The 23,465-nt window shown below is 46.0% G+C and overlaps 1 protein-coding gene across 1 annotated transcript in view; it reads left to right on the top strand.

Annotated features, from left to right (window-relative positions):
- The window catches only part of LOC144097368 (uncharacterized), a 29,050-nt gene extending 6,928 nt beyond the window's left edge, over window positions 1–22,122 (top strand). The window contains exons 3-5 of the mRNA XM_077630105.1: window positions 6,156–6,223; window positions 20,877–20,960; window positions 21,809–22,122. Coding sequence (XP_077486231.1) covers window positions 6,156–6,223; window positions 20,877–20,960; window positions 21,809–21,969 — 313 coding nt within the window. The 3' untranslated portion in view covers window positions 21,970–22,122. The remainder of the gene's footprint in view (window positions 1–6,155; window positions 6,224–20,876; window positions 20,961–21,808) is intronic.
- Window positions 22,123–23,465: the final 1,343 nt, after the last annotated feature.

The following is a 23,465-nucleotide window of genomic DNA, read 5'->3' as shown; positions in this document are numbered from 1 at the left end:
CTGACCAGAACGACGCCGGATAAAAGCGCGACCGTGGCGTCTGTGCTTCCATGGAGGCGAAATGCTAAACACGCGCGTGTGCTCTGTAGGAGGAGTGCTCAGTAAAGAACCCCAGCGTGTTAACATTACGACCAACCTTCCGCAACTGCGCATTTTTGTCATTGTTTCTAAAATATCCTAAATGCCATTATCGGTTGCTGAAGTCGAGAACGCAGGTTCTATCCCTGCAGCGGAGGTCGAGTTTTGATAAAGGTGAAATGCAAATGTCGCCCGTGTGCTTTTCGATGTCAATACATTTTGACACCCCAGGAAGATCCCGTCCGAGAAAAAATCAGGGCGACGGTTGTTCCCTACATATACAGGGTTTCTCATATCTTGAAGAACGTAGCTAATCGCTACGGCGTGCCGGTGGTATTTTCTGCCCCGTGCAAATTGGCCTCTGCCCTCGGATTGCTGCCCGAGAAAGGAGCGTGCGAGGTTGCAAGAAGTGTCACGCCACTGAGTTCGTCAGGAGCTCGGAGGGGGTTGTTTACGAGCTCCCCCTGATATGTCGGAAAGCTTACATCGGTCAAACGGGCCGATGTGTAAACGACCGGCTGAGGGAACACCAGCTTTCAATTAAGACGGAAAAGGATCTAATCAGCCCTTACATTGTAGCGCATGCCCTTCGGCTACGCGTGACAACCCATGTCTGCCTTTGCTGTCGAGAACGAGGATTTTGAGGCACAGCCGTGACCAGATGGCACGTGAACTTGCTGAGGCTTTTTTCATTAGGAACAAAAGAGATGATTGCGTGAGTGATACCTCGATAAGAGTTTATTAGTCAGAATGCAGATTTCTGGATTGCGCTTAGTGACTGACATGGTGGTGTGGAAGTTATAAGTATGCGTTGTTGTTCTGAATAAACCCAGCCGAGAGTCTGCGCCCGACCTTGTGCACTTCTCGTCCATGTTTGTATTATTTTTGCGCAGTACCTTTACTCAACATTTTGTAGAACCGCGGACGGTTCTGCTAATGCCTTTCTTCCTGCCCGCTTTCCTTGTGGCAAGGGCAGGGATACTTTATTTTTCGTTCTTTTTATCGTTCCACAATAAGCTTTGTCCTCTTTCCTTCACTCTCTCGCTGAGTGCTTTCACTCACAGCGCGGTTGACATGTCGGCTCAGCAGTTTGACAGCGCCTAGAATACGAAGGTGAGAATAAAAGAAAATGATAGGATTTTAACGGATCTAAACTGACCATACGTGCGAAAGCGTGCGTTTAGTCCTTTTAGCCCATGGATGGTTTTGCTTGGCTAAGTCGTCGGCACGTCTGGCGAGAATATCAGGCTCGGGTTAAACTCTGATCGAGGTTAGGCTGATATGATCGGTTGGCGCGTAGACGGAAATTATTTCAAACGACGATGTGCAGTGCACAGCGCGAAAGTGTTTTGCAGTAACTCCAGGAGTTATCGGCTGGTGCGATACCATAGTGATCTCGATCACTGGTCTGAGAAGCGGATCTGTTCGCGCCGCCGTGGGTTGCAATCCCACTCTTGGCACTATTTATTTTATTTATTTGTTCATGGTCAATATCAAGGCTACAGCGAAGACCTAGATTTTGCAGCTTCGGTCCTTAAGTAGAGCTTTCGCTCCCAAACATTGAGAAACAGATGCCATAGTTGACGAATCAAGAATGCATATTGACCACCTGCGTATCATTAACGTGCACTGACATCGTACAGCACACGGGTGTTGTTTCCTTTCGCGTTCATCGACGCTTGGCTAAACAATAAAGACGCCCGTGTGCTGAGCGATGTGATTGCAGGTTAATAATTCCCAGTTGGCCGAAATTCATCCCAGATCCCTTCATTATGCCACCTGCATTTAATCATAAGCGCGTCTCTCGTCGTATACAGCTCTTCCTAGTCGCCACCTGCACTCAATCGGCATACAGCGTTAGGTCAGTCCAGGCATCGGCCAGCGCATTTTAATCGGGGATGTGATGGACCTGATAAGCTCCAGTTGGTCTTGCTGGCAGTGTTTCATTATAGGTTAAGTGTACCTTGACCTTCCTGTCTTTTTGTGCAAAATGATATTGGTCTCATAACCTGGAAAATGCCGTTGCGTGCTGAAGCCTCTGAAGTTAGTCACGTGATGCGTGAATTGGCTAGAAGTAAACGTGATTTGAACGAGGGTTACCTTGGCCAACCTAGACAAAAAATTACTGGATTGCACCTGAGCCTGTTCAGGGAGAAAATAGGAAAGCTTTTCCCTCTCCTATTTTTCCTCCGGGTTTTATTTTCATACTCAGCATTCCTTCTTCCAAATTTCAATCATTTTTCATCGCATCAGTCACTCAAAACCTGATTCAAACACAGCGTTTATTTTCATTGATTCAATTTTATTAATTGACCAATTGCAATTCCTCAACCATACTTCTCCGATTTCAAGGCCTACTCACGCACCGTCTAACACAAGGAAAATCTTGCACATCTACCTGCACTAAACGACATCATGTTGTGGACAAACGCTGTGGACACATTGCGCGGGCGCGATATAACCATATAATGCTTTTGCGTTAATAAAATAAATTTTGCAGCGGAAGGGTTTTCTGCGGCGCCGCGAAAAGATCAGCTTCGGTGGACACTGCACGACACCACTATCTCATCGCCGCAGCCGATCGCGCCTCGCGTTAAACTGCAACACGCTCTCCCTCCGTCCATTCCACATCGTCATCCTCATCAACTTCCATCTGTGCTCAGGTCATGGAAGGAAAGGAAGCGCGCTTTCAATCCCGTTTTCAGGTACACGGCGTTGTCGTCCACCTGCAAAAGCCTACTTTCACACAATATTTTGTGGTTAGCAGAGATAAAGTACCAGCAATTTCTTTCTAAATCATCCACTCTCTGCTTATCCCTTCATTCACAATCTGGAAGAGGTGTTCGTCGTTCACAGTTACACGCCACTTTTGTTTCTTGAATAAGGATTTCAACAAACGCGCATCCCCTGTGTTTCTTTGCGAAGGAGAGCTGCTGCCTCAACCCTCCATGTTTTGTACAGTATGAAGAAAAACAAAAGATAACCTCCGCATAGCCATACAATATGCGGCGGCCGTGGACAGTGTCCGTCCAGGAAAACTGAAAAATACGCGATTTGAAAAGCTCCTTGAATAAGAGAACCTTGAAGATGAATATCGTGAAAATTTCTTGGTGGCCACCTGCGTCCTGGCTTTACGAAAACATACCTAGGAGTAGCGAAATCAATAGCGATCTTAAAAAATTGTCTGTGGTTTAGCTCTGGTTAACCCAATCCAAATTGCGAAAGCTTCGTTTCCTCGGCACGTCGTCTACGCAGCGTCTCATTCCGACGCTCTCGAGAATTCTTCCGCAGTTGAAGAGTCACTAAGGGAGGTTCATTTCTTCTAGCCGCATCTGCGTTACGACGCTTCTCGAGTCTTGCGGCGCGTTCTTCTGGCGTCTCTTGAGCGCGTTGTCTCTTGCTCGCTTCGTTCTGTCGTTGTTGCGTCTCTTTCGCGCTCTCCGTAATGACTACAATATGCACGCCGTTTAGCTAAACGCTGTTCCCGCTCTTCATCCGTTTCTTGCGCACACCGCCGCTTATTAGCTGCAGCACATCGTTGCAGCTTCACCTTATACACATCGTCCTACATACCGTGGAGGATTCGCTGGGACGACTGCGACGAGCCGTGTTGGGGGGCCGCTCTTCCACAGCTGGCATGACTTCACGTAGAGCGAGCGCCTCCCCCACGGCAGCGGCGCGTGGAGGATTCGCTGGGACGATCGCGACGAGCCGAGTGGGGGGGGGGGGGGGCGCTTCTCCACAGCTGGCATGCCGTTACGTACAGCGAGCGCCCCTCGCGGCAGTGGCGCGCAGCTGCAGCATGGAGGATTCGCTGGGACGATCGCGACGAGCCGAGTTGGGGTCCCGTTTCTACACAGCTGCTATGACGTCACACATAGGTCACGCGAAAGGTCAATGGTGGATTCTCCGGGACGACGGCCAAGAGCGGAAACCTCGAGCAGTATTGCTTTCGCAATAAAAAACAAAATGAGATGGAGATTAAGTTTGACCCTGAAATGTGCAAGATTATCTCCGGCTATTTTAAAGGGAAGCTGAAGCACTTTTCGAAAAGACTGAGTTCCATGCGGCATTTTATAGTTTTTAGTCCACTGAAAAAGAATATCGCATTCGAAAAGGGCGGAAATAAACGCATGACGCTGTTTTTTGGAAGAAAACGGGCACCAGCGTCTCAGGGCGCAGAGCGAACGCCACCAATAACCGGGATCATCGTGACGTCATCTACGGGGATCTCCGGCCAGCACCGACTGTGTTGCTGCATAGCGCGTTGCTTCAGCTGGCTTGAGAACTGCGTTTTGCAAATTATGGATCCGTTGTCCACCAAAGCGCGGGCCCAAAAACAGCAAAGCAGGACGGTCAGCAGACTACCCGTGAATGGCGTCGCTTCCGCCAGTTCCGTCCCCCCATTCAGCGCTTCCGGAAGCGAAGAGGACGTGTCGGCGGCGGGTTTTTAACAACCGATCGCGGCTCATTTTGCCAACACAATCAAGAAAAAAATTACACACATGATTTTCAAAGTCCCTTTTTCCCAAACACAGCGTTTCATGCAATTAGAAAACCGTTTCAGCTCCGCTTTAAGCAATGAAAGTGTGACGTTCCTTGTGGAGTGTGACTTTCCTTGTGTGTGCTACGAGGTTCCGCGTTCGACGGCGCGGCCTAGACGGAGACCCAGATGACAGCGGCATCATCAATTACCCAGCCATGCTCTTTGAGAGTGACGACCAGAACGAAGGGGTTTAAGCCCAACCGGACCCAACCGGACCCGCCGCCGCCGGCGCGGGGAAACGGGCTTTATCCTCCCCAATTGCCGTGGCGGTTCCAGGAGAGGCCTCCCGAGCACATCCCAGGACAAGGGACCACTTTCCCGGCCGGTGACCCGCGGGAACTGTCAGCGGTCCAGAGCGCGCCTTACCTTGAGGAGCGAGTGTCAGTTGATGGATGGAGAGCGGAGGCCGGTGACCCGCGGGAACTGTCAGCGGGCCAGAGCGCGCCTTACCAGAGCCGACGCTATGCGCTACCTCGAAGACAACCTTCTTTCCCTCGGACTCAACACGTGAGGGGGGCGAGACCATAAGTTCGGTGGTATGTTTGTGCGCCCAAGTGAAAGCCCTAGCCCCCCTCCTTCCCCTCCGGCGTGGGCGTCCTCACCCTAGGGAGTGTGGAGAAGAGGATATAAAAATCGACAAGCAGTACGGAAGGAGGACGCTCAGGACGACATCGTTCGCCAAGAGGGCCTTCAGCGCCGAAGCCCGACGGCGTGCAGCTTCTGCCAGCAACCGCTCGAGCCCAACTCCGGAGCCACTCCATCACCCCCATGAAGTCGTCGGCACGTAAGCTCGGACGCCCCAGCCTCTGAATCTTAATCATGTATAATTATTGAATATATCTGTTTGTTTAAACTGAGTCATACGGTGTCTCTTTGCCTCTCCGTCCCGTGTGGACCTGCGCATTGTGGGGGTCATCACAAAAGCATAGAATGAATTGTTGTCACAACTACAAAGAAATCAATTTTATGGTGCCTCCTAGTCTTGACTTGCTGCCGCTCAAACTCTAGAAGAACTGCAAATATTTTTTTGGATCCCAAGTTGTTACTTTCAAACGCTCCTCTGGTGAAGTACGACCGCGAACAGAGACCATCTGTATAAATTTTGAACTCTTTCTCCATGGGCTGCTTTATTTTCTGCAGCAAACGTTGTCATGCAATTGTTTAATGTAGGTGCATTCCAAATTTATGCTCGGAAACTGCCACTAATGCAGTTTTTGTACCTATATTTTGAATTTTATTTTAGGCTCTTTCGGTACATATGAAATAATTACTATGTATAGCAAGTAATTTCGGAACAGGTTTGTCATAAATAACCGCGACTGGTTTTTTTATCGGCGGAGCAGTGTTGGAAGTTTTAAACCGTGTTTAAAATGATTTGAAGCTGAAAATAACTCGCTGCCACTCCCTTTCGATGCATGTTTATGAGAAATATGTAGCATATCACCGACTTGACAAGATTAAAACAGCGTTTTACTTGAACAGCATCACAAGTGGCTGAAATAGTAAATATTTCTCATGCTTTGTTTTGCAGAATCCACTTTCCAGTTTACCTTTCTGCTGGAGACACACCTGACACCTTTAATATTACCACAAGCATAAGTAAGTAAATTTTGCTGTAAGATACACTCCACAGATTTGTTAGGCCACATTCACTCATTGCTGCCTGCACTAGATGATGTTCTTATCATTAACCCTTGCATTTCCTAGCGGTATCGTCAAAAACACATAACGAACTAAGCACTGGTGTCGCGAATATTTGTGTACCGACGTTACAGCGCCGTAGTACACGACATAAATATTTAAAACGCCCACAGAAAGTACTGATCACAAGATATTTCAAGGGACAAAGATTGCATTGACCCGTGGGAATGCCTTTAAGGCACTGAGTTTCAAACAAAAATGCCCAAACTTTTGCGCGGACGAGTGCCACTCCAAAAATTTGCTACATTCGGACATACCATTTCGTGCATACCAGTGCATGCTACTCCCTCTCGCAGAAGAATTTCTTCATGAGTTTTGTCTAAGCGGAAATTGGCAATGGTTGCAACCACTCAAATGTTTCGGTTCAGTCCCTCGTGCTTTCCCAGAAACGCGGCGGCGGTTACAGTTTGAAGCAAAGCATCAACGCCTCAATCATTATGTTAACTATCAGCCTGTCATACAGAAGCCTTCCCCGTTGCTCTGCATTTATTTCCGTCTTGTACAAACGCTAGGCGAACGTTTCTCCGCAATATTGGTTATGTGAGCCACCCATCTGATTCGCTGCGAGCCATCTTGCGAACTTCTCTCCTAATTCACTCCGTTGCTTCTGAAAGGCCGTAGACAACCCTTTGATCAAACATTTTCTGTACGCGCGCGGCTGTCACGAATTTTCTCTCGAAAGAGCGGGCAGCTGTTTCGAAAAATAACAGCATTAACACACGCTGAATCAAGAAATTTCGACACGATTTCTTAGGCCGCTCCGTCTCCCGTTTTGTCTGTCACATACAGTGGGGGACAAGCCTGAGCAAAGTGAATTACATATTGTTCCCCGCGTTCAGAGAAAGTCATGGGTTATTATATATATCTAACCCTCCACGCCATGTTTTTTTTGTTTTTTTTTACTTCCTGGCGTATTAACTGCGACTCTTCATTTCCCTTGTTGCCCCTCTGTCGTCTCGAGACATCCCCTTAGGTTCATCTCGTTAAGCGGTAAAGGCGATTGCAATATTGGAATGAGGGAGCACGGAAACAAAAATGCAGCTCTATGCAAGACTGTAGCACTTCGTGATGTTTGACATGGGAAGAGGGGTACACAGCGATTAATTCATAATCTTCTGAAAAGCCTCACTACGCAGAGGCCGAAATCGAACACACCGAGGGAGCACAATATACGCTTTTTGTCCCGAATTAAATGAGACAACAAATAGGAGTGCGAGAAAATAGCAAACAACGACACGTCGCTCACAATTCACCCATAATTCAGAAAGACGGAACAATTAAGTGCAGTATCACTGTGCCTACACAGCCAAGCATTCGGTGGTAGTGGTCAGTTGAGGGCATAGAATTTGCCAAATGAATACACCAAAGTGCTATGATTGAATTTCAGCCACTTTTCAGTCTGCACCTATGTGTATTATTTTGCACAGTTCACCATAACAGCCTAGCCTGCGCACTGGGATTTTTAATTTCAAAAGGCTCGAAAATGTCTTAAGGGCATTAACGGACCATCGTTTAACTTCGCTTCAAATTACATTGCCTTCGCGTGCCGATTTCTTTAGAAATATCACTCCAACACGAATTATATACAATAAGCACATGAAACAGCGCACCTGATTCGCCGGGAGAAGGTATAAGGAGGAAAGTATTAAGCAGCCTGTGACGTATGCAGCTATCCTCATATTGGCATAGGCAAAACTAACATGCGAGAAAATGAATTTGCGATTTCGCAATAATGGTTGTCGTAACAAATTTGTGCTTTCGTTTATTCTTTGTTGTTACCGCTTTTGGTGAGTTCGTATCAGAAAATTAAGATTTGTCTCTTACTCCCCACCCACTTTCCCAGGTTTTTTAAAGCATATAGGCCTTTAAGAATGTGCAAAAAGTTTTTTGAGCACGCCGCAGCCATCACAACGCTCATGATAGAGGTCGTAGTGGGGACAAAACGCAAATATTCCTGCGATAACGAAAGGGGAAGTGGAATAGATATAACAAGCAATATGAACGGTAGGGACGGCAGTTCGGGATACAGCAAATAGAGTTGGCTTCAAAGAAGGTGGAAGTTGAGCGCTACAGAAAGTTATCCTAATGCTGACGCAGTGCCTCAAGATCTGGACCTGACTACAGGCATAACTAGGGCAGCTGTAATTTTGCAATTCATATGAAGGAGGGAACGTATGAACATTCAGAAGCAAGATTTGATTAACTGCAAGTATAAACACTATGTACTTTATAATTCTCGGCTGAATCGTTGGAGCTTTAGTCGTTATTAAGCCAAGCAGAATGCTACTTCTCGGAAATTTGACTCGATAATTGACCATGATCACACCATCAGTTCGGAAAGCAGAAAGTTTTTTTTAGCACAAAAATAATGTTAAAGGATATCTGTAAGGCCATCGGAATGTTTGTATAGAGCGTTTTACGGGAAAATAACAATTGTGATAAATAAAAGGGAAGATCCGAAAATCTCTACTTCTTCTCCACCGCTGTTTCACTGAGGGTATTCTAATAGGAGGGACGAGCGAGGCATAAATGTGAACGAGACGTAGCAGTTGTCTCCCATTTGCTGATAAGAATGTAATAACATGTAATTCATGCCTAGTATTGCATTGCATAAATATAATCAAAATTATCTTAAGTGAACAAGGCGATTAAAGTTCTTGTGGAAACAACTTGCATAAATATCAAATTATCCCGTACGTGTGGAGCAGTTAACGATAGGCAGGGATGTTGGAAGTGATAAGGGGACAGCTCCCTGTAGGCCATGGCGTGGGTGCTAAAATATGCAATTCAGCTATGACAATGACACGAGTGCAATGCACTTAACAGGCACTTTTAAGTTAAGATATGTAGCCTAAAATGTCACATGAGCGGAATGAATATTTTACTAGTGTTTTGTTTTTATTCAAAATATGCAGCAGAAACTCTCAGGTTAACAAAAAGGCTCGAGATAAATTTGGAAACGTGTGAATTCGGATTACAAAACGCTGTGACTAACAATGATAGGTAAAAGCATGGAGGTCTTCATAACCACAATCTCAAAGAAGCAAATGCGGTAGCATTTGGTCGCCTGCTATGTCGTCTGCAATGACTTTCTATTCTTGAGCATTTACCGCCAAAAGTCCGGCTGAAACCGGTCGCAATTCCCTTAGATATTAACAAATGAAATTACATTAATCCGACCCACTAATGAATCTCAATCGGCCAACTCAACATAATCCACCTTTATTCATTTCTATGATGGGTCTACTCCCAATATTTTGGGGGTCATTTGAAAATTTTGGAGATGGGCCAAAAATGGAAATTGGTTTTGAAGAAAGAGCCCCACCGCGGTGGCTCAGTGGTTAGGGCGCTCGACTACTGATCCGGAGTTCACAGGTTCGAACCCGACCGCGGCTGCTGCGTTTTTATGGAGGAAAAACGCTAAGGCGCCCGTGTGCTGTGCGATGTCAGTGCGCGTTAAAGATCCCCAGGTGGTCGAAATTATTCCGGAGCCCTCCACTACGGCACCCCTTTCTTCCTTTCTTCTTTCACTCCCTCCCTTATCCCTTCCCTTACGGCGCGGTTCAGGTGTCCAAAGATAAATGAGACAGATACTGCGCCATTTCCTTTCCCCCAAAACCAATTATTATTATTATTATTATTATTATTATTATTATTATTATTATTATTATTATTATTATTATTATTATTGATGAAAGAAAATTACGCAGTAACTGTCTCACAATCTCCGTGGACACCACAACAGCGCGGCAAGAGAAGGGATAAAGAATGGAGCGAAAGAATAAAAAAGAAAGATATACCGCAGTGAAGATCTCTGGAATAATTTCGATCACCTGGGGATCTTTAACGTGCACTGACATCCCACAGCACACAGATGCCTTTAGCGTTTAACCTCCATCGAAACACTGCCGCCGTGGTCGGTTTCGCACCCGGGTACTCCGGCTCAGTAGGCAACTTACAAATTTTGCGGGTCGTCGGACTTTCAAATTTCACTGCGCCCTATGATTGGGCCATTCTTGATCTATTGGTGCTAATTACGTCAAGACCCTTTCAAACAGACTCACAGATAGCTGGGAGTCCCCATACCATTAATATCAGGGTGGTGCAGCTGTTAAAGGGGTTATGAATTACCTTCCGAGGAAAGCACATCAACTCGCTTAATGACTGCATTGTGTTGTCTTGAAAACCTGAGCCAAATAATACACTTCTACACGCCGCAGAGGACCCACAATCATGCGTGACAGTTGACCAGCCCTTCCCGGAGACTTTTTCCCTCTCGCACCCTCCTCCGTCGCTCACATCTACGTGTACATGTTGGGAGGTGGTTACTGGTTAGATTCTTTACGACGTCAGGCAGCTACCAAGGCCGCGGCCAATTAGCCACGTATCTCCGGCGGGCCAGGAAGCTCTCCCCCGGACGTGCAGCCGGCGGAGGAGCGCTGACCTTCCAGAGTGGAAAAAGTGACGAGAGGAGAGAGAAAAGCGCAAAGACGCTGAAATTCATATCTTGACTGCAGATAACTTAGTTTCTACAAAGCGCATTAGAAAATTTGTTCCTGGACAGTATTCGTGAAAAGGCGTGCTTTAACATCCCAGCCATACTGCGACTTTATTAGAGCCCATTTCTGAGCCCCTTTAAGGTGTGCGCCACTGCCCCGTCTGGCAGTTATTGCGAACACAGCCACCGGTGGGTCTTGTGAAACAAAGGATGCTCTTCCCGAGCTTCCGTAAGGAGCATATTCTGCGCCACGGTTAGCAGGTGGCAAATGGTATTTAATTTATTTGAATTAATTTTACCGCCGTGTGCCAAGGGGCATTTCGCTCACAAGCGGATGGGCAGGTTGCCACGTGTCATGTTTGCTGAGCTGTAACCACGTCGCACGATCATTCTACCTCACTACATCATTCTTTAGTTTGGCCGCCATCTGCCATGGCGGGCAGTTTGTAATGGCGTCACAAGACCCCGTGACCTTTCTAAATCAAACAGGAAGTTTCGTAACAAAAATGACGGCAACATTTTCTTAGAAAAAAAATCGCGCTGCTATTAAATTATTGCTGTCCCCGCTCAAACAAGCGAGGAAATCAGGCGCCAGCAATGCAGTTATTGTGAAGAACTGATAAGTGATAGTCGTTTATCGGAAGGGAGAGGATTGCAAGAGAGTGTTATTTCACAGCGGTCGGCCGTGTGAGTTTGGGAGATGAGACTGCGATGCTTCAAAGGATAGGGGGTTGGCCGCATCACTGACAGCCTGATAATACCGTCATGGCCAAATCAGGCTACAGAGACTGCCTGATGTCCTTGACAGCTGTCTGTAAAAGACCTCAGCGCTAATGGTAATCAGTGAAAGTGGTTTTACCCTGCAGATAAAGAGGTACACTACTTTGGAAAGACTAGTAGACTGCTGCAAAATCAAATAGTGCACAACTGTCCTCAAGCCCCTTTCATGTGCAAAAAACCCAAGGGAAATTACATAGCGCTGAGGCTGCAATGAATGAATACCGTACAGGGCACATTTAATCAACCTGTTCATCACGGAGATGCCGTTAATTGTGTCCGAACTCTAAGCATGTTCTTTTTGCTTAACTACAACCAAAGGCAATACGGTTTTTCTTTTCCTGAGAACAGTCCTCTATGCACGTATGCTGACTCCACCACGACACTTTCAAGCCTGTGGAGCATAGTTTTGTGCGCTTCGCCGTGGCTCTTCTTGAAAACAATCCTATTAAGGGACATCAGTAACACGGCGAGTTGAGCGAGTTGGTACATACTTGAACAAAAACAGTGCAGGAACAGGGACAAGAAAGAAGACGGACAAGCTCTGACTATAAACTGAAGGTTTATTAAAAGGAACACGTCAAATATGCTCTCTTTACAACCAAGAGCACGCATGAGCTGTACCAACAGCACTGATAAGCTGACAACTTCACTCATAGAGATCTAGATACAATACGTTCACGTGAGCACAGCACTTCTTAGGAAGCGGCCCCTTCCCCAAGCTTAGCCCTGCACTACAAAGAATGTCGTCGTAACGCCTCGAGGCCTAATGAGAAACCATGTACTATACTTTTTAACAATACCAAGATCTTGTGCAATCACAAAGAAAAACTAACTAGAGAAATCAGCGAAGGATTTCATGTCCACAAAAACCACGACACATGCGTAAACACTCCATGGGTCCTCGTTCATGACTGTGAACTACTGTATCTAGATCCAAATGAGTGAAGTTGTCAGCTTATCAGTGCTGTTGGTACTGCTCACGCACAATCTTGGTTGTAAAGAGAGTGTATTTTACGAGTTTCTTTTGAATGAACTTTCAGTTGCTAGTCAGCGCTTGTCCCGTCTTCTTCTTTCTTGGCTCTTGAGGAACGTTACATTACTTATTTCCTTCAGACTTTCACGGCTGATGATATTTGATCGCCGTCACCGTCTACAATTTCCTACAAAGCTGGAGCGCCAAAGGCGGCACGATCCGATTGGGCAGGCTACAAACAGCACGTGACCGGGCTGGCTAGCGAGGCATACCGTATGACTGGCATTCAAAATTGTGAAAGCACTCCCATTGGTAGAACACCCTCCGCTTTCACGTGTTTCGATTTTTAAAGGGCTGTCCATATCGAGCAGTCCAAGCTTCTGCTTTCAACCTAGCCGCTTTGCCCAGTAAACACACAAGCACGCATTAATACACCTTTATAGCCCGTTCGGCGCGCACTTGGTCACCGGTTAACTGCAGTTTTAATAGCGCCTCTTTATGGGTTTTCTTGGTGTGGTGGTTTCTGGGTAACGGGAGCCCCTCAAGATATTTTTGGTCGCCGCGCTGTCTGGAAGCGCCCTTTCTTCAGCACTGAAAGCTAATACAATCCACTTCCTTGCACGGTTTAACCGAGGGTTACGCCACCGCTATTCGTTTTAAATGACACGCGCTGCCATTGGAACATTTTTTACTTTCACAGCATCATCGCCTCCAATCTTAATAACAAGCGTTTGTTAGAGCTTCGGTCTTTATAGGCGCGCATTTTCTAATTTATGCACCCCATTAAACGTACGAGAAACAACTGGACGAGACACTTAAGCTCAGCCTTGTAAGAGCATGACGGGTCGCCGTTAATGGGTGCTTGCTGATATATTCGGTATTGGTAATTATCTACATTACTTTCATAGAAAACAGAGACTTTATGCCATTTGTGGTGCAGCGGTGCAGCGGGTGAGCGATGCAACGCTGCCCTCCAATATCAGGTGTTGCCACAGGTGAGGCTTCTGATACCAAGGCTGCTGTTCCTGTGCCAACCAATCGCGACCTCCCACGCCGGGCAGTTTGTCCACAATATCTTTGGCAGGATGGGATGACATCACATGGTCGCGTGGTCCAGCGGACACACCTGTCACTTTGGTAGGCCACCAGGCTCCCAACCTAGGTTGCTTCTCTGGATTTTCGTTTCTGCCGCCGCTACCTACGATGACGATGACGTCGCCCCGTTTTCAGCTTAACGGGAACCTTCCCTATCGAATTGGAATCGCGGCTCTCTTCTTGGATGTTTTATTGCTGAGGCTTGTCAAGGTTGTTTTCTGGGTCAGGCAGCTCTTGTCTTTAGCTGCAAGCTCCTTTAATATCTTTAATATGTAATAAAAAAAGAAGCCTCGATGCAGTCCGGCTCTTGGGCATCCGGATTGGCTTGAGGGTAGTGACGTCAACAGTGACTTAACGAGAGCTGAAAAATTTCATTGGCTAAAGGAATGTGACATCAGCAAACCGGCAATGAGTCGTCACCACAAAAAATCCTATTAGCTTGAAGGACCTCACTTCACAGGCCGGCACTTACATCACCAGGACATATTCACTCTCTAAAGGCAGCTCCTTCCAAGCGCGGCAGGGCGCAGATGGTGCACGGTAACAGCTCAAGAAGAGTAAACTGGGCCTCACAAGGCCCAGCAGACGGGGTACGACGTCACCAGACGAGGTTCATTTATGTGGCATCCCCAAACCATGGCAGGGGGCAGGTGGTATCCAGGAAGAGCATTGCGCGGGATGAGCAACGGCGAGTAGAGCACGCGATGAGCATTCGCGGGCCCGGGATTGACGTCACACCCTTCGTGACGTCAATCAATGCGAACCTGCGCTAGTATTTTTTTCTTCATGTGAGGCTTAACTTGTCTCTGCGTATCTGAGCAGTTCAACGCAGTCATGATTACACATAATATTGTGGTGTGTAATATCAGTCTATTGGCTCGGGAAGCGGTAAAACCAAAATTTATCCTCTAGCATTAGCACACATAATCTGCGCTGAGATGTCCCAGAACATTCTGATCCTGTAATTTACGGCAGTCACGCTAAAAAAAGCTGCATTTCACAAAAGAGCAGTTTTTCTTCGATCTGGCTTTATTTTCTGAAGTCTAGCGGCTCGTTGAGTACTCTCCCGATATTCGCGGTAGCTGGTCTTAGAAGCTAGGTTTTTCATTCTTTCATTCAGGCCTCTAATTTTTGGACAAACTAGTTTTCCTTTGTGTTGAAAAATATCTTTTCATGTGCCTTTTTATGCTTAGCGTGAGCAAAAGCGTTATTTTTAAAAACGTCCCAATTGTGTCTCTTTGTTTTCGCGTCTCGTTTTACGTTCGAGGTCAACTTCGAATGGTCGGCGTACCTTAAGATCACAAGAACGATTAGATAGATAGGTCCTTTCAGTCTCACCCCTTTATTCACCAAACTGGCCTTACCTTTACCTTACTTTAACGCGAAGGGTGACTTTCAGAAAGGTTACTGAAAGTGAAAGGTAAGGGAAAAGCCAAGCGCCCTTACCCACAGAAGTAAGGGGTGCGGTAGCAAGGCTAAAGAATTATTAATGCTTGCCGCATCAGTGAATGTATTGATAACTTGTTTTGTATACTATAGAAAGCAGTTAAACATACACAGGAGCTGTCATAATCATTCAGTAGACGAAATTAACTAGCCTGACTCAAATTTTTAGCATGTTTCCTCTTAGTCTAGCCACAATGGTAGGCAGCCGTCTCTACAAGAAGCTTTGTTGAGTCGGCGTCGGTGTTTGTTTATTTTCGTGTGCCTCGATCGTGGCATGTTCTGCTTTTGCGCGTTTGTTGTTTCGCGCTGAACGTCAGAGATGTACCTTTTCTGAGGATTGTTGGCCAATGCAGAGATGCTGGTAGAAGTGAGAACTGTGATACAAGGAAATTTCAACCCATAGCCGCTTTTCTGCTGCTGCCTTGTGCGGCTCGGCCTTGGCTTAATTCTACAAGGTCCACTGCATAAGGCGTCACGAAAATCTGGCATATCTTTATTTTATTATGGGACGGGTTCGCAGTGAAGGGGTGACGAGAGTAGTATTTTTATTATAGCGCTGGCCAATTCCGAAGCGCCCTCGGCTGCGGCATCGATGCGGAACCAGCTAGGCTTAGTAACGAACAGGGCAGCCAGGGAGCAGTGTAGTCCGTCGCCCGACGCTCCCGCAGGCGGCGTCGCTGCGGAAAGCTGGGCTCTTGTGAAGACTGTCATTGCTCGAATATAGGAGACAGACTTTCTGATAGCATGGCTGTTTTGCTTTTTCTGGTGTGAACGTTAAGTACACCAAGCCAGATGAAGTTTAGCGCAAGTCCTGTGTGCCTCTGTCTTGTGTTCGTCTTGGTCGCGCTACAGTTTCTTTTGTTACAGTATGCACCATCTAGCCCAACAAAAAGTTCTTCTAAATGCACCAAGCCAGCAGGCCGGCCGGCCAACCTGTGTCCCGTGCTCCGGCGTCATAAAAATGTGCTGAAGATTGTTCTTGACGTAATTAATAAAACTTGGTTTACAAAAATGTCAAAAATATATCATTTTTGTGGAGTACTGGCCAATACTGAATTGCTGGTAAAAGTTACAACTGTGATACGAGCAAATTTCTTGCGAGAATCGCCTCGCAGCTTCCGTTGGCCCGCCGTTGCGGTCCGGCTCGTCGGCGTCCGCCAGCTGCGGTGCCCAACGCGTCGCGCAAATCGACCATATTTTTAGTTTATTTTGAGATGATGCTTTTATTGGCAGCAAAGTGATATCAACAGTGCGCCATTTATTATAGCGCAGGCGTCTTCCGAAGCGCTGTCCGCTGCTGCATCGATGCGAAACAGGCTATAGGCCTAGCGACGACCAGGGAAGTCGGGCGCAGTTAGTCGCGCGGCGCACCCGCGGGCGGTGCAGTAGCCGAAAGCTTGCTCAGACCTGCTTTCTCGCTGCTCGAGGATAGCGGGCGGTCTTTCTGATAACATCGCTCTTTTGTATTTTCTGGTGTGAACTTCAAAGCGTGACACCGGCCGTGGGCGGAGTTGGACTCGAGCTGCGCATTGATGCTTGCCGCTCGGTGTGTCCCTGCTTGCAGTGGGGCGGCAGTCCGCAAGCGGCGACCAATGCGGCGCGCCGATGAAGCTTTCGCACATGTATCTCCTGCCTTAGTTTGTGCATATCTTCGGCCTTAGGAAATTGACCACTGCGGGAAACTGTTTCTGCGATGACGGCGGATACAGACGATACCACTGACAAGGATACATCGACAGGGTAGCAGGTGACAACTCGGAAGGTTCCCGCACTGTAAAAGCGAAGGGCGATAAGCAGTCGCCGCGGAGGCGGCACGGGGCAACCTCGTCCGTTAGGGAAGCGGTGCAGTGGCATCACAGAAAAGAGTTCCAGCACGGCAGGCTTCGAAAAGCGGTAAATCGCGAGAAGCTCGACGTCGAACAGCTCCATCGGGTACTGGCGATCCCTCAGCACTCGCCGTGCCGGCTTCGCACGACGGGGCACCTGATCAATTTCTTACATTACCTCTGTGAACTTGATAAATCGGAAAACCGTTCGTCGATCATACTCGTTTGCCATGTTGGATTGACGAAAGGAGCTGCTAAAGGTAGGCCAGGGGCTAGCTTTGTGAACGCGCCCTTTCCGAGGCCGAAAGGGCGGCTAAAGGTGCAGTTTAAGGGTATGGTTGGTTTCTGAAACCCGCAAAGGAGCCGCAGAGGTCAAGACCTCGAAAGGGAAGGTAAAGGTTGGTTTGTGAATACGGGGGCCAGGGTTTTAAAAGAAAGCGGCCCGAAGCGAGCAGAGGTCAGCACATCTGCCCGTATACAAGTAATGGGAGATATCATTCAGCTTCCTTGCCTGCAGTACAGTAAAGATCGGAATAAAAAGAAACAGCGATGAAGTGGAATACATAACCCGCTTTTCCAGTTACCGCCTAAACGGGCAAAATGAAAGGCTGCCGGAAAAGGGTTAAAAATGCTTTCAGATCACGGTGCGACTTACACAGAACCTTTAGGGGTGATAAATTGTATTCATGCGGAGGAAATGTAAAAGCACCGATCTTTAACTCACCAGTCTCTTCCAATTATGATTCTGTTAAGTACATTTCGCAGAACAAGAACATTCTGTCCCCCAGTATGCTAAAAATTCTAATTCTCTTCTAATTCCAACTATGGAACTACGCAAACTGAGTCGCACCGTTGGATCGTCGTGAGCCCTCATATCACTACTGTCACTGGGGTGTAGCGAGTAAGAAGTGCACCGCTGCACTAGCAGGTGGTTGTTTTTGAAACAGCCAACTCTCGGGCTTGTGAGACTCGGGTTGCTCTTCCGGGCGGTGTGTGCTGGAGAAACTTCTACAAGTCTCATTTTAAGAGCGTTAGCTCTTAAGATTTCGCGGGGTGTGCTACCGAAGAATGAATGGATGGATAAGGCTGAACCCTTTAAATCGGGCCAGCCATGACTTATGAAATTTTACTCCTGTCTTGATTTTAGCCACCAATCAGATAACCTTCGCTTGGTTACTTCTACCCGCTTAAAACCTACTTTCCCTCCACTGTCCTTAAACACCAATGCCTTGGATAAATCAGCCCCGCTGCTTTCCACTGTAGGGTGAAGCCCTTTACAGAAAAGTATCAAGTGTTCAGCCGTTTCCTCCTCCTTTCCGCACGCAACGCACAACGGGTCAATCTCGTGGTACCTGACTCTATATATGTTTTAGTTCGCAAAACTCCCGTCCTGGCCTTGAACAACAACTACAATTATCATAGATATTTTCTTTGGCAATTTCCGGCTTAAAGATCCTGTATGTTCCCAGTGCCGATTTCGTCAGCATCCGTATTTTCCACAGAGCCCTCCCTGCTTCTTTAACCTTTTTCTTAATTTTCTTAACCGATAATTGCTTATTTTCCCCCTACCTCTGTCCAGATACTTGCTTGTGAATTTTCTAGTTCGCTTCCTTCATTTCGTGTTAACATTCCATACATAGGTACCTGAAAACTTTCCTAGCCCACTGCTTTTCCCCCATTTTTCTCAATAGCTGCTCAAATGCTATCTTACTGCTAGCTTCTCTGCTCTCGAACGACGCCCGTCCGATATTACCCTGAGATCACAGCGCCAGCCTGATCACAGCGCTAACCAACCTGGGATCACAGCGCCATCTGTGGCAGCAACTAGAAAACAGCATATCGCATGAAGACTTGTAGCGCCATCTACAATAGCATTGCTGAAACAACCACCTTCCGCGTGCCAATGATGACGCATTGGTGCAGTATGGTGGATAGGGGTGGAACTCTTCGATAATGACGTCAGGTGACGAAATGGTGGCATAGTTTCGGTTCCTCGAATCTGAGATGGCGGCCATTAAAATTGGTTGCGCCCTCCCATCCCTCCCCCTTCACCCCACAAATATATCCTACAACGGGACGAAAACTGACCAATTACGGGACCGCTATATATGTGTACATTCGTTCCCCTATGACAACAAGGGGCACACATCCGGGGACAGTTGCGTAACGAATTTGGTAGGCAAATAAAACCTATGGGTTTTGGTATAGAAATAAAACCACAATTAAAGAATAGGTAACCATTGTATGCACGCAATTACTAATTGAAGCATTACCATATCGCGCCGCAAGCCGAATTCTAGGCCCACCTTGACCCCCCAAACGAAGCAAGTTCCATTTGGGACGTATCTTGAGGGGGTGTAACTGGACAACGGTCGCCTTCTTATGCGCTTTTTTCGTCTAGTAAACCAATCAGCAAACGTTTGTTACTTCAACGTCTTCCAGACCGCGTCGGCTTTTTTCACTTTTTTTTGCAATCATGGTCCTTCGAGAGGCTTTGTATTTTGCCGGTAGGACTACTCTTGTTCGAAATAATTTCTTCGTCATTTTCGTCTTTGCTGAGATATTACTCATCTCCCTCATCTGCACTACAAGCGGAGAGGGGAAGGAAGAAATAGGCAGCGGGAGAGGGGGACGTTTTAGAGGTGGCAGGTGGAGAGATGCTAATACTACTAAACACGACCGAGAAGGTTGAGACTCCGCGCAGGCGCCGACACCGACACTGTCGCACGTTTTTCACCATCACGGTCGTCCTAATGCTATAGTATTGAAACGAATAACTTTGCTATTAGACACAGGAAAGGCCCTAGTGGCGTTTGCAAAATCGCGAGTTGTAGTTGCTCAAAATAAACTGACGTACAGAAATGGACATGGAAAGAAAAATGCAATCCTGAGAGCAAATACGCAGTGATAAGAATGGTAGCAGTGAAATTTCAAAGACGGTAAGCTCTGAACGGTGTCGCAACGAGTCAGATGGGCAGCCGAAAATTTAAAATCTCCGAGACAGGACAAACACCACGGCCATAGGATATGGCAAATAGCCGCCCACAGGATGCTGTCTCTGTTCACATATGGAAGTAGCCGGACTTATAATAATAAAGCGACAAACACCAGCGGTCTACCCGTTTCTGAACACAACAATGAAAAAATATGTTCCTCACAAAGCACAACGTAAATCATTGAGGAGTAGCTTAAGCTTTCGCAAAAAAAAAAAATATCTGCGAGCGGCGTTTATAGGCTGGTTTTAGTAGTGTCGTCTTTAGCTATCACTATGAATACTTCCTAATGTGCTCTCTGAGCACATATTCAGTAAAACCACAACTTTAACATTGTAGAAAGATAAAAAGATTACTCTCAAGTGACATCGCACGCTGCAAGCACCAATAGTGTCACTTCCATAATAGTACCTGGCTAGCGGAATTAAGCTCCAGAATCTTGCAGGAACAAAAGCCTAAAGCATGCTGAGCTCGCGTTACAATATGGTGGAAGGAATTTAAACAATGATGGATCCTGTAGAACGGAATCATGGTTCTACTGTAGCTTGTGCTGCCAACTTGAAATAATGGTACTTAACAACACCAGGAATACGCCACGCTAACAAATCAAAACTGCGAAACAGTTACAACATTTCATATTTAACATTGTTTTAGGGTCCAGTATGAGGAAATTCCTGCGATTAACATTTCTTCTTTTGTATACAGCTCTAGCTCAAAAAACTTTAAAATGAACCATTTTACAGTAGCGGCGGAACATGTTAAGGAGGAAATTAATTTGTGTTGCGTATAATTGCCTGCTTGAGATCAAACCATTCACAGCTGCAACGAAGCTGCATCGCTTCAGAGCTGACTCTCCACAGGGGAAAGTGAATACAAGTGTTCATGGTCATAGACTTCATAACCTATAAAATAGCGGTTCATTTCATTCTTCTCATTGCAGAACCTGGCCACTTTTTTACCGGTCATGCATATTACTTTGACCACAAGACCTGCACGGTAATAAATATGCCTCACATTGGAGATCGTAAGTAAATGTACCAGATACATATGAAACATTATTGATTGTTTAAAGCCACATCTTTTCTTTGGATAATTTCGATGCCGATACCTTCGAGATGTAAAATGTGCTTATATCGTTTCATTCTGAAACTACATTTCATTGGTATGCGGAGAAAGTAAGGAATTGGTAAAACCTTTCCTTTATCAAATACTTAAATCAGCTTAAATTCCTTAAATACTAAAATTCCTTTACCAAGTACTTATATATTGTTCAATATTTTTCCCGGCTATTTTATCACGTTCGTTCTGGCTGAAACCGACGAATAAACATTTCCTATCGGGGCGGTCACTTATTCCGCAACAAACAAGGGAGTGCACAATAAAAAAATCCTTCGGCGAACTAAGGTGTTGCATTCCTTCAAGATTTATAGAGAAAATAAACGGTATTAGAGCAGTTTAATCCGAGAACGTGAAGAGTCCAGTGCTCACTTTTAGGCGGAGCATACCAAAGCTTAGGGCAATGATTTCCTTTCCAGTACCTTCATTTATACTTCCGTAGGCTTGACGTAGCAACCTGGCAATGTGACGAGATCCGCTTAACTAGCGTCACGTGACTAGATCCGCTTAACCTGCTCAAGCATTGGTCACCAGCAGCCGAGCTGAGAGAGAATCTTTAGGCTCTACCAAAACTTTACACTTAACTGGCCCTTTCTCTGAGATGCAATGACACAACGCCAACGCTCATCTGTTCCATGCTAACAATACAAACGCTTTCAAAACACTTTCAGAAGATGTGCAAAGTGTCATTACCTGCCAAAAAAAAACTTCAAGAGATATTGGAGCGTAATCTAGCTATAATCTTCTTTTTTTCAGAGTGTACTCTGTGGGTTACCAAAGAATCCAAGGACTCAATACCAGATGAATGTATCGAACAATTTGCGAAAATTTGTGGCAATGGCATTACCCTTCACGACGAAGACATCTGCAAAAACGTTGACAAAGCGGCCTTTCCTGATTCGCCGTATGACGCTTAACTAAAGTATAATATGGCGATTTAGGCTTATGCTTGAGCAGCTAGCAAATTAAGATGGCACACATTCAGGGATGGAGCCATCAAGATCGTGGCTGCATAGAATTCTTCAAAAAATAAACGAAAATCTACTCATAACACTGCCAACAGCTTCTCCTTGTTTGGGCTGCGTCTTACACCTGGTCGCAGTAATGTACTGACCTAAAGAAGATGGCTTCCAAGATTACCCCTGTCCTGGTTTCGCGTCAGTTTCCGTCGCAGGTTCTTTCTAGTATCTGAGCAAGTGCTGAGATTTGAAGCGGCATAAAGGAGAATTTCAATCCCGCTCAATGAACGTTGAATGCTCGCGATCCATAACGACTCGTATTTATTTATTTTCAACAAGCTGCCAGCCACTACAGGCGTTTTTCATGAGTGCACAAGCAGACATTGACACATAATTACGGTTCTAATCCTGACTGCTTATTGGAGCCAAAATGGAGCAGTTTGGAAGACACACGAAAACGCAATATCATCAACGCTAAATAAAATCTTAGACTTCCTTCTCGGAAAGCTGAACAAATTTATCAGAATTTTTTCTCTGCAGTAATATATCCAAGCACGTTCCATCTGCGGTTAGATTGCAGAAAATACAAAAAAACTTATTGTTGCAGCAAAATTATTCTCATCTTTTTGGGTAGATGTTTCGAATCTGACAAGCGCACATAAAGTTTATAAATTTGAGTATGTTAGCTTAAAATTTCTGTGCAGTAGAAGATGAAAAACCTCTTAGGCCGTAGTTTCTCTGGACTAGCCAGAATTCCTGCACGTTCTAAAAGTCCAGTGGGTGAAGCGGCACGCTCGTAATCATTGTAAAGAAAAATCAGAGCTGTTTCTCGAATCATTTCGAGCATGTTGATGTTACTTTTCGTATGCGAAAACCAAATTATATATTTTTGTATATTATAATAATGTGTAATATAATTCATGAAGCACACTACTCAGGATCGCTACTAATAGAAACTTTATAAATGCAATACTGAGAGGCAGGTTACGTTGAAAGTAGACTAACACATAGCCAACAGCAAACAGTACCTCACAAACAGGCAGCTCTGAAAAGAGTGCACTGAAATTCAACACTAAATTTAACAGCAGGTCGTTACTGTTGCGCTTCTTGTCCAGTGCCCGAAGTTGCCTTTCAAGGCCACATGCATGCTGGAGGCTGCAACACTTAACAGTTTTCGCTAACTCTACAGCTTGTAAGGCACCATTACATCCATATTGTGATGGACTTGAAGGCGATGAAGTGGGCAGTGGCGCGGGCACCAGCGCTCGTGCTAGGCCCGCAGCCTTTAAATTACATCATCGCCATCTGTGATCACGTCTAGTTCTTTGATGTGCCGTTAATGCATATAGGCATTCAAGAATGTGCAACAAGTTTTTTGTGCACGCTGCAGCCATCACAACGCTCATGATAGAGATCGTAGTGGGGACAAAACACAAATAATCCTGCGGTAACGA

This window comes from Amblyomma americanum, chromosome 7, assembly GCF_052857255.1.
Source record: "Amblyomma americanum isolate KBUSLIRL-KWMA chromosome 7, ASM5285725v1, whole genome shotgun sequence".
Taxonomy (NCBI): domain Eukaryota; kingdom Metazoa; phylum Arthropoda; class Arachnida; order Ixodida; family Ixodidae; genus Amblyomma; species Amblyomma americanum.
Note: the sequence above shows the minus strand (reverse complement) of the source record. Positions and strands in the feature narration are given on the sequence as shown.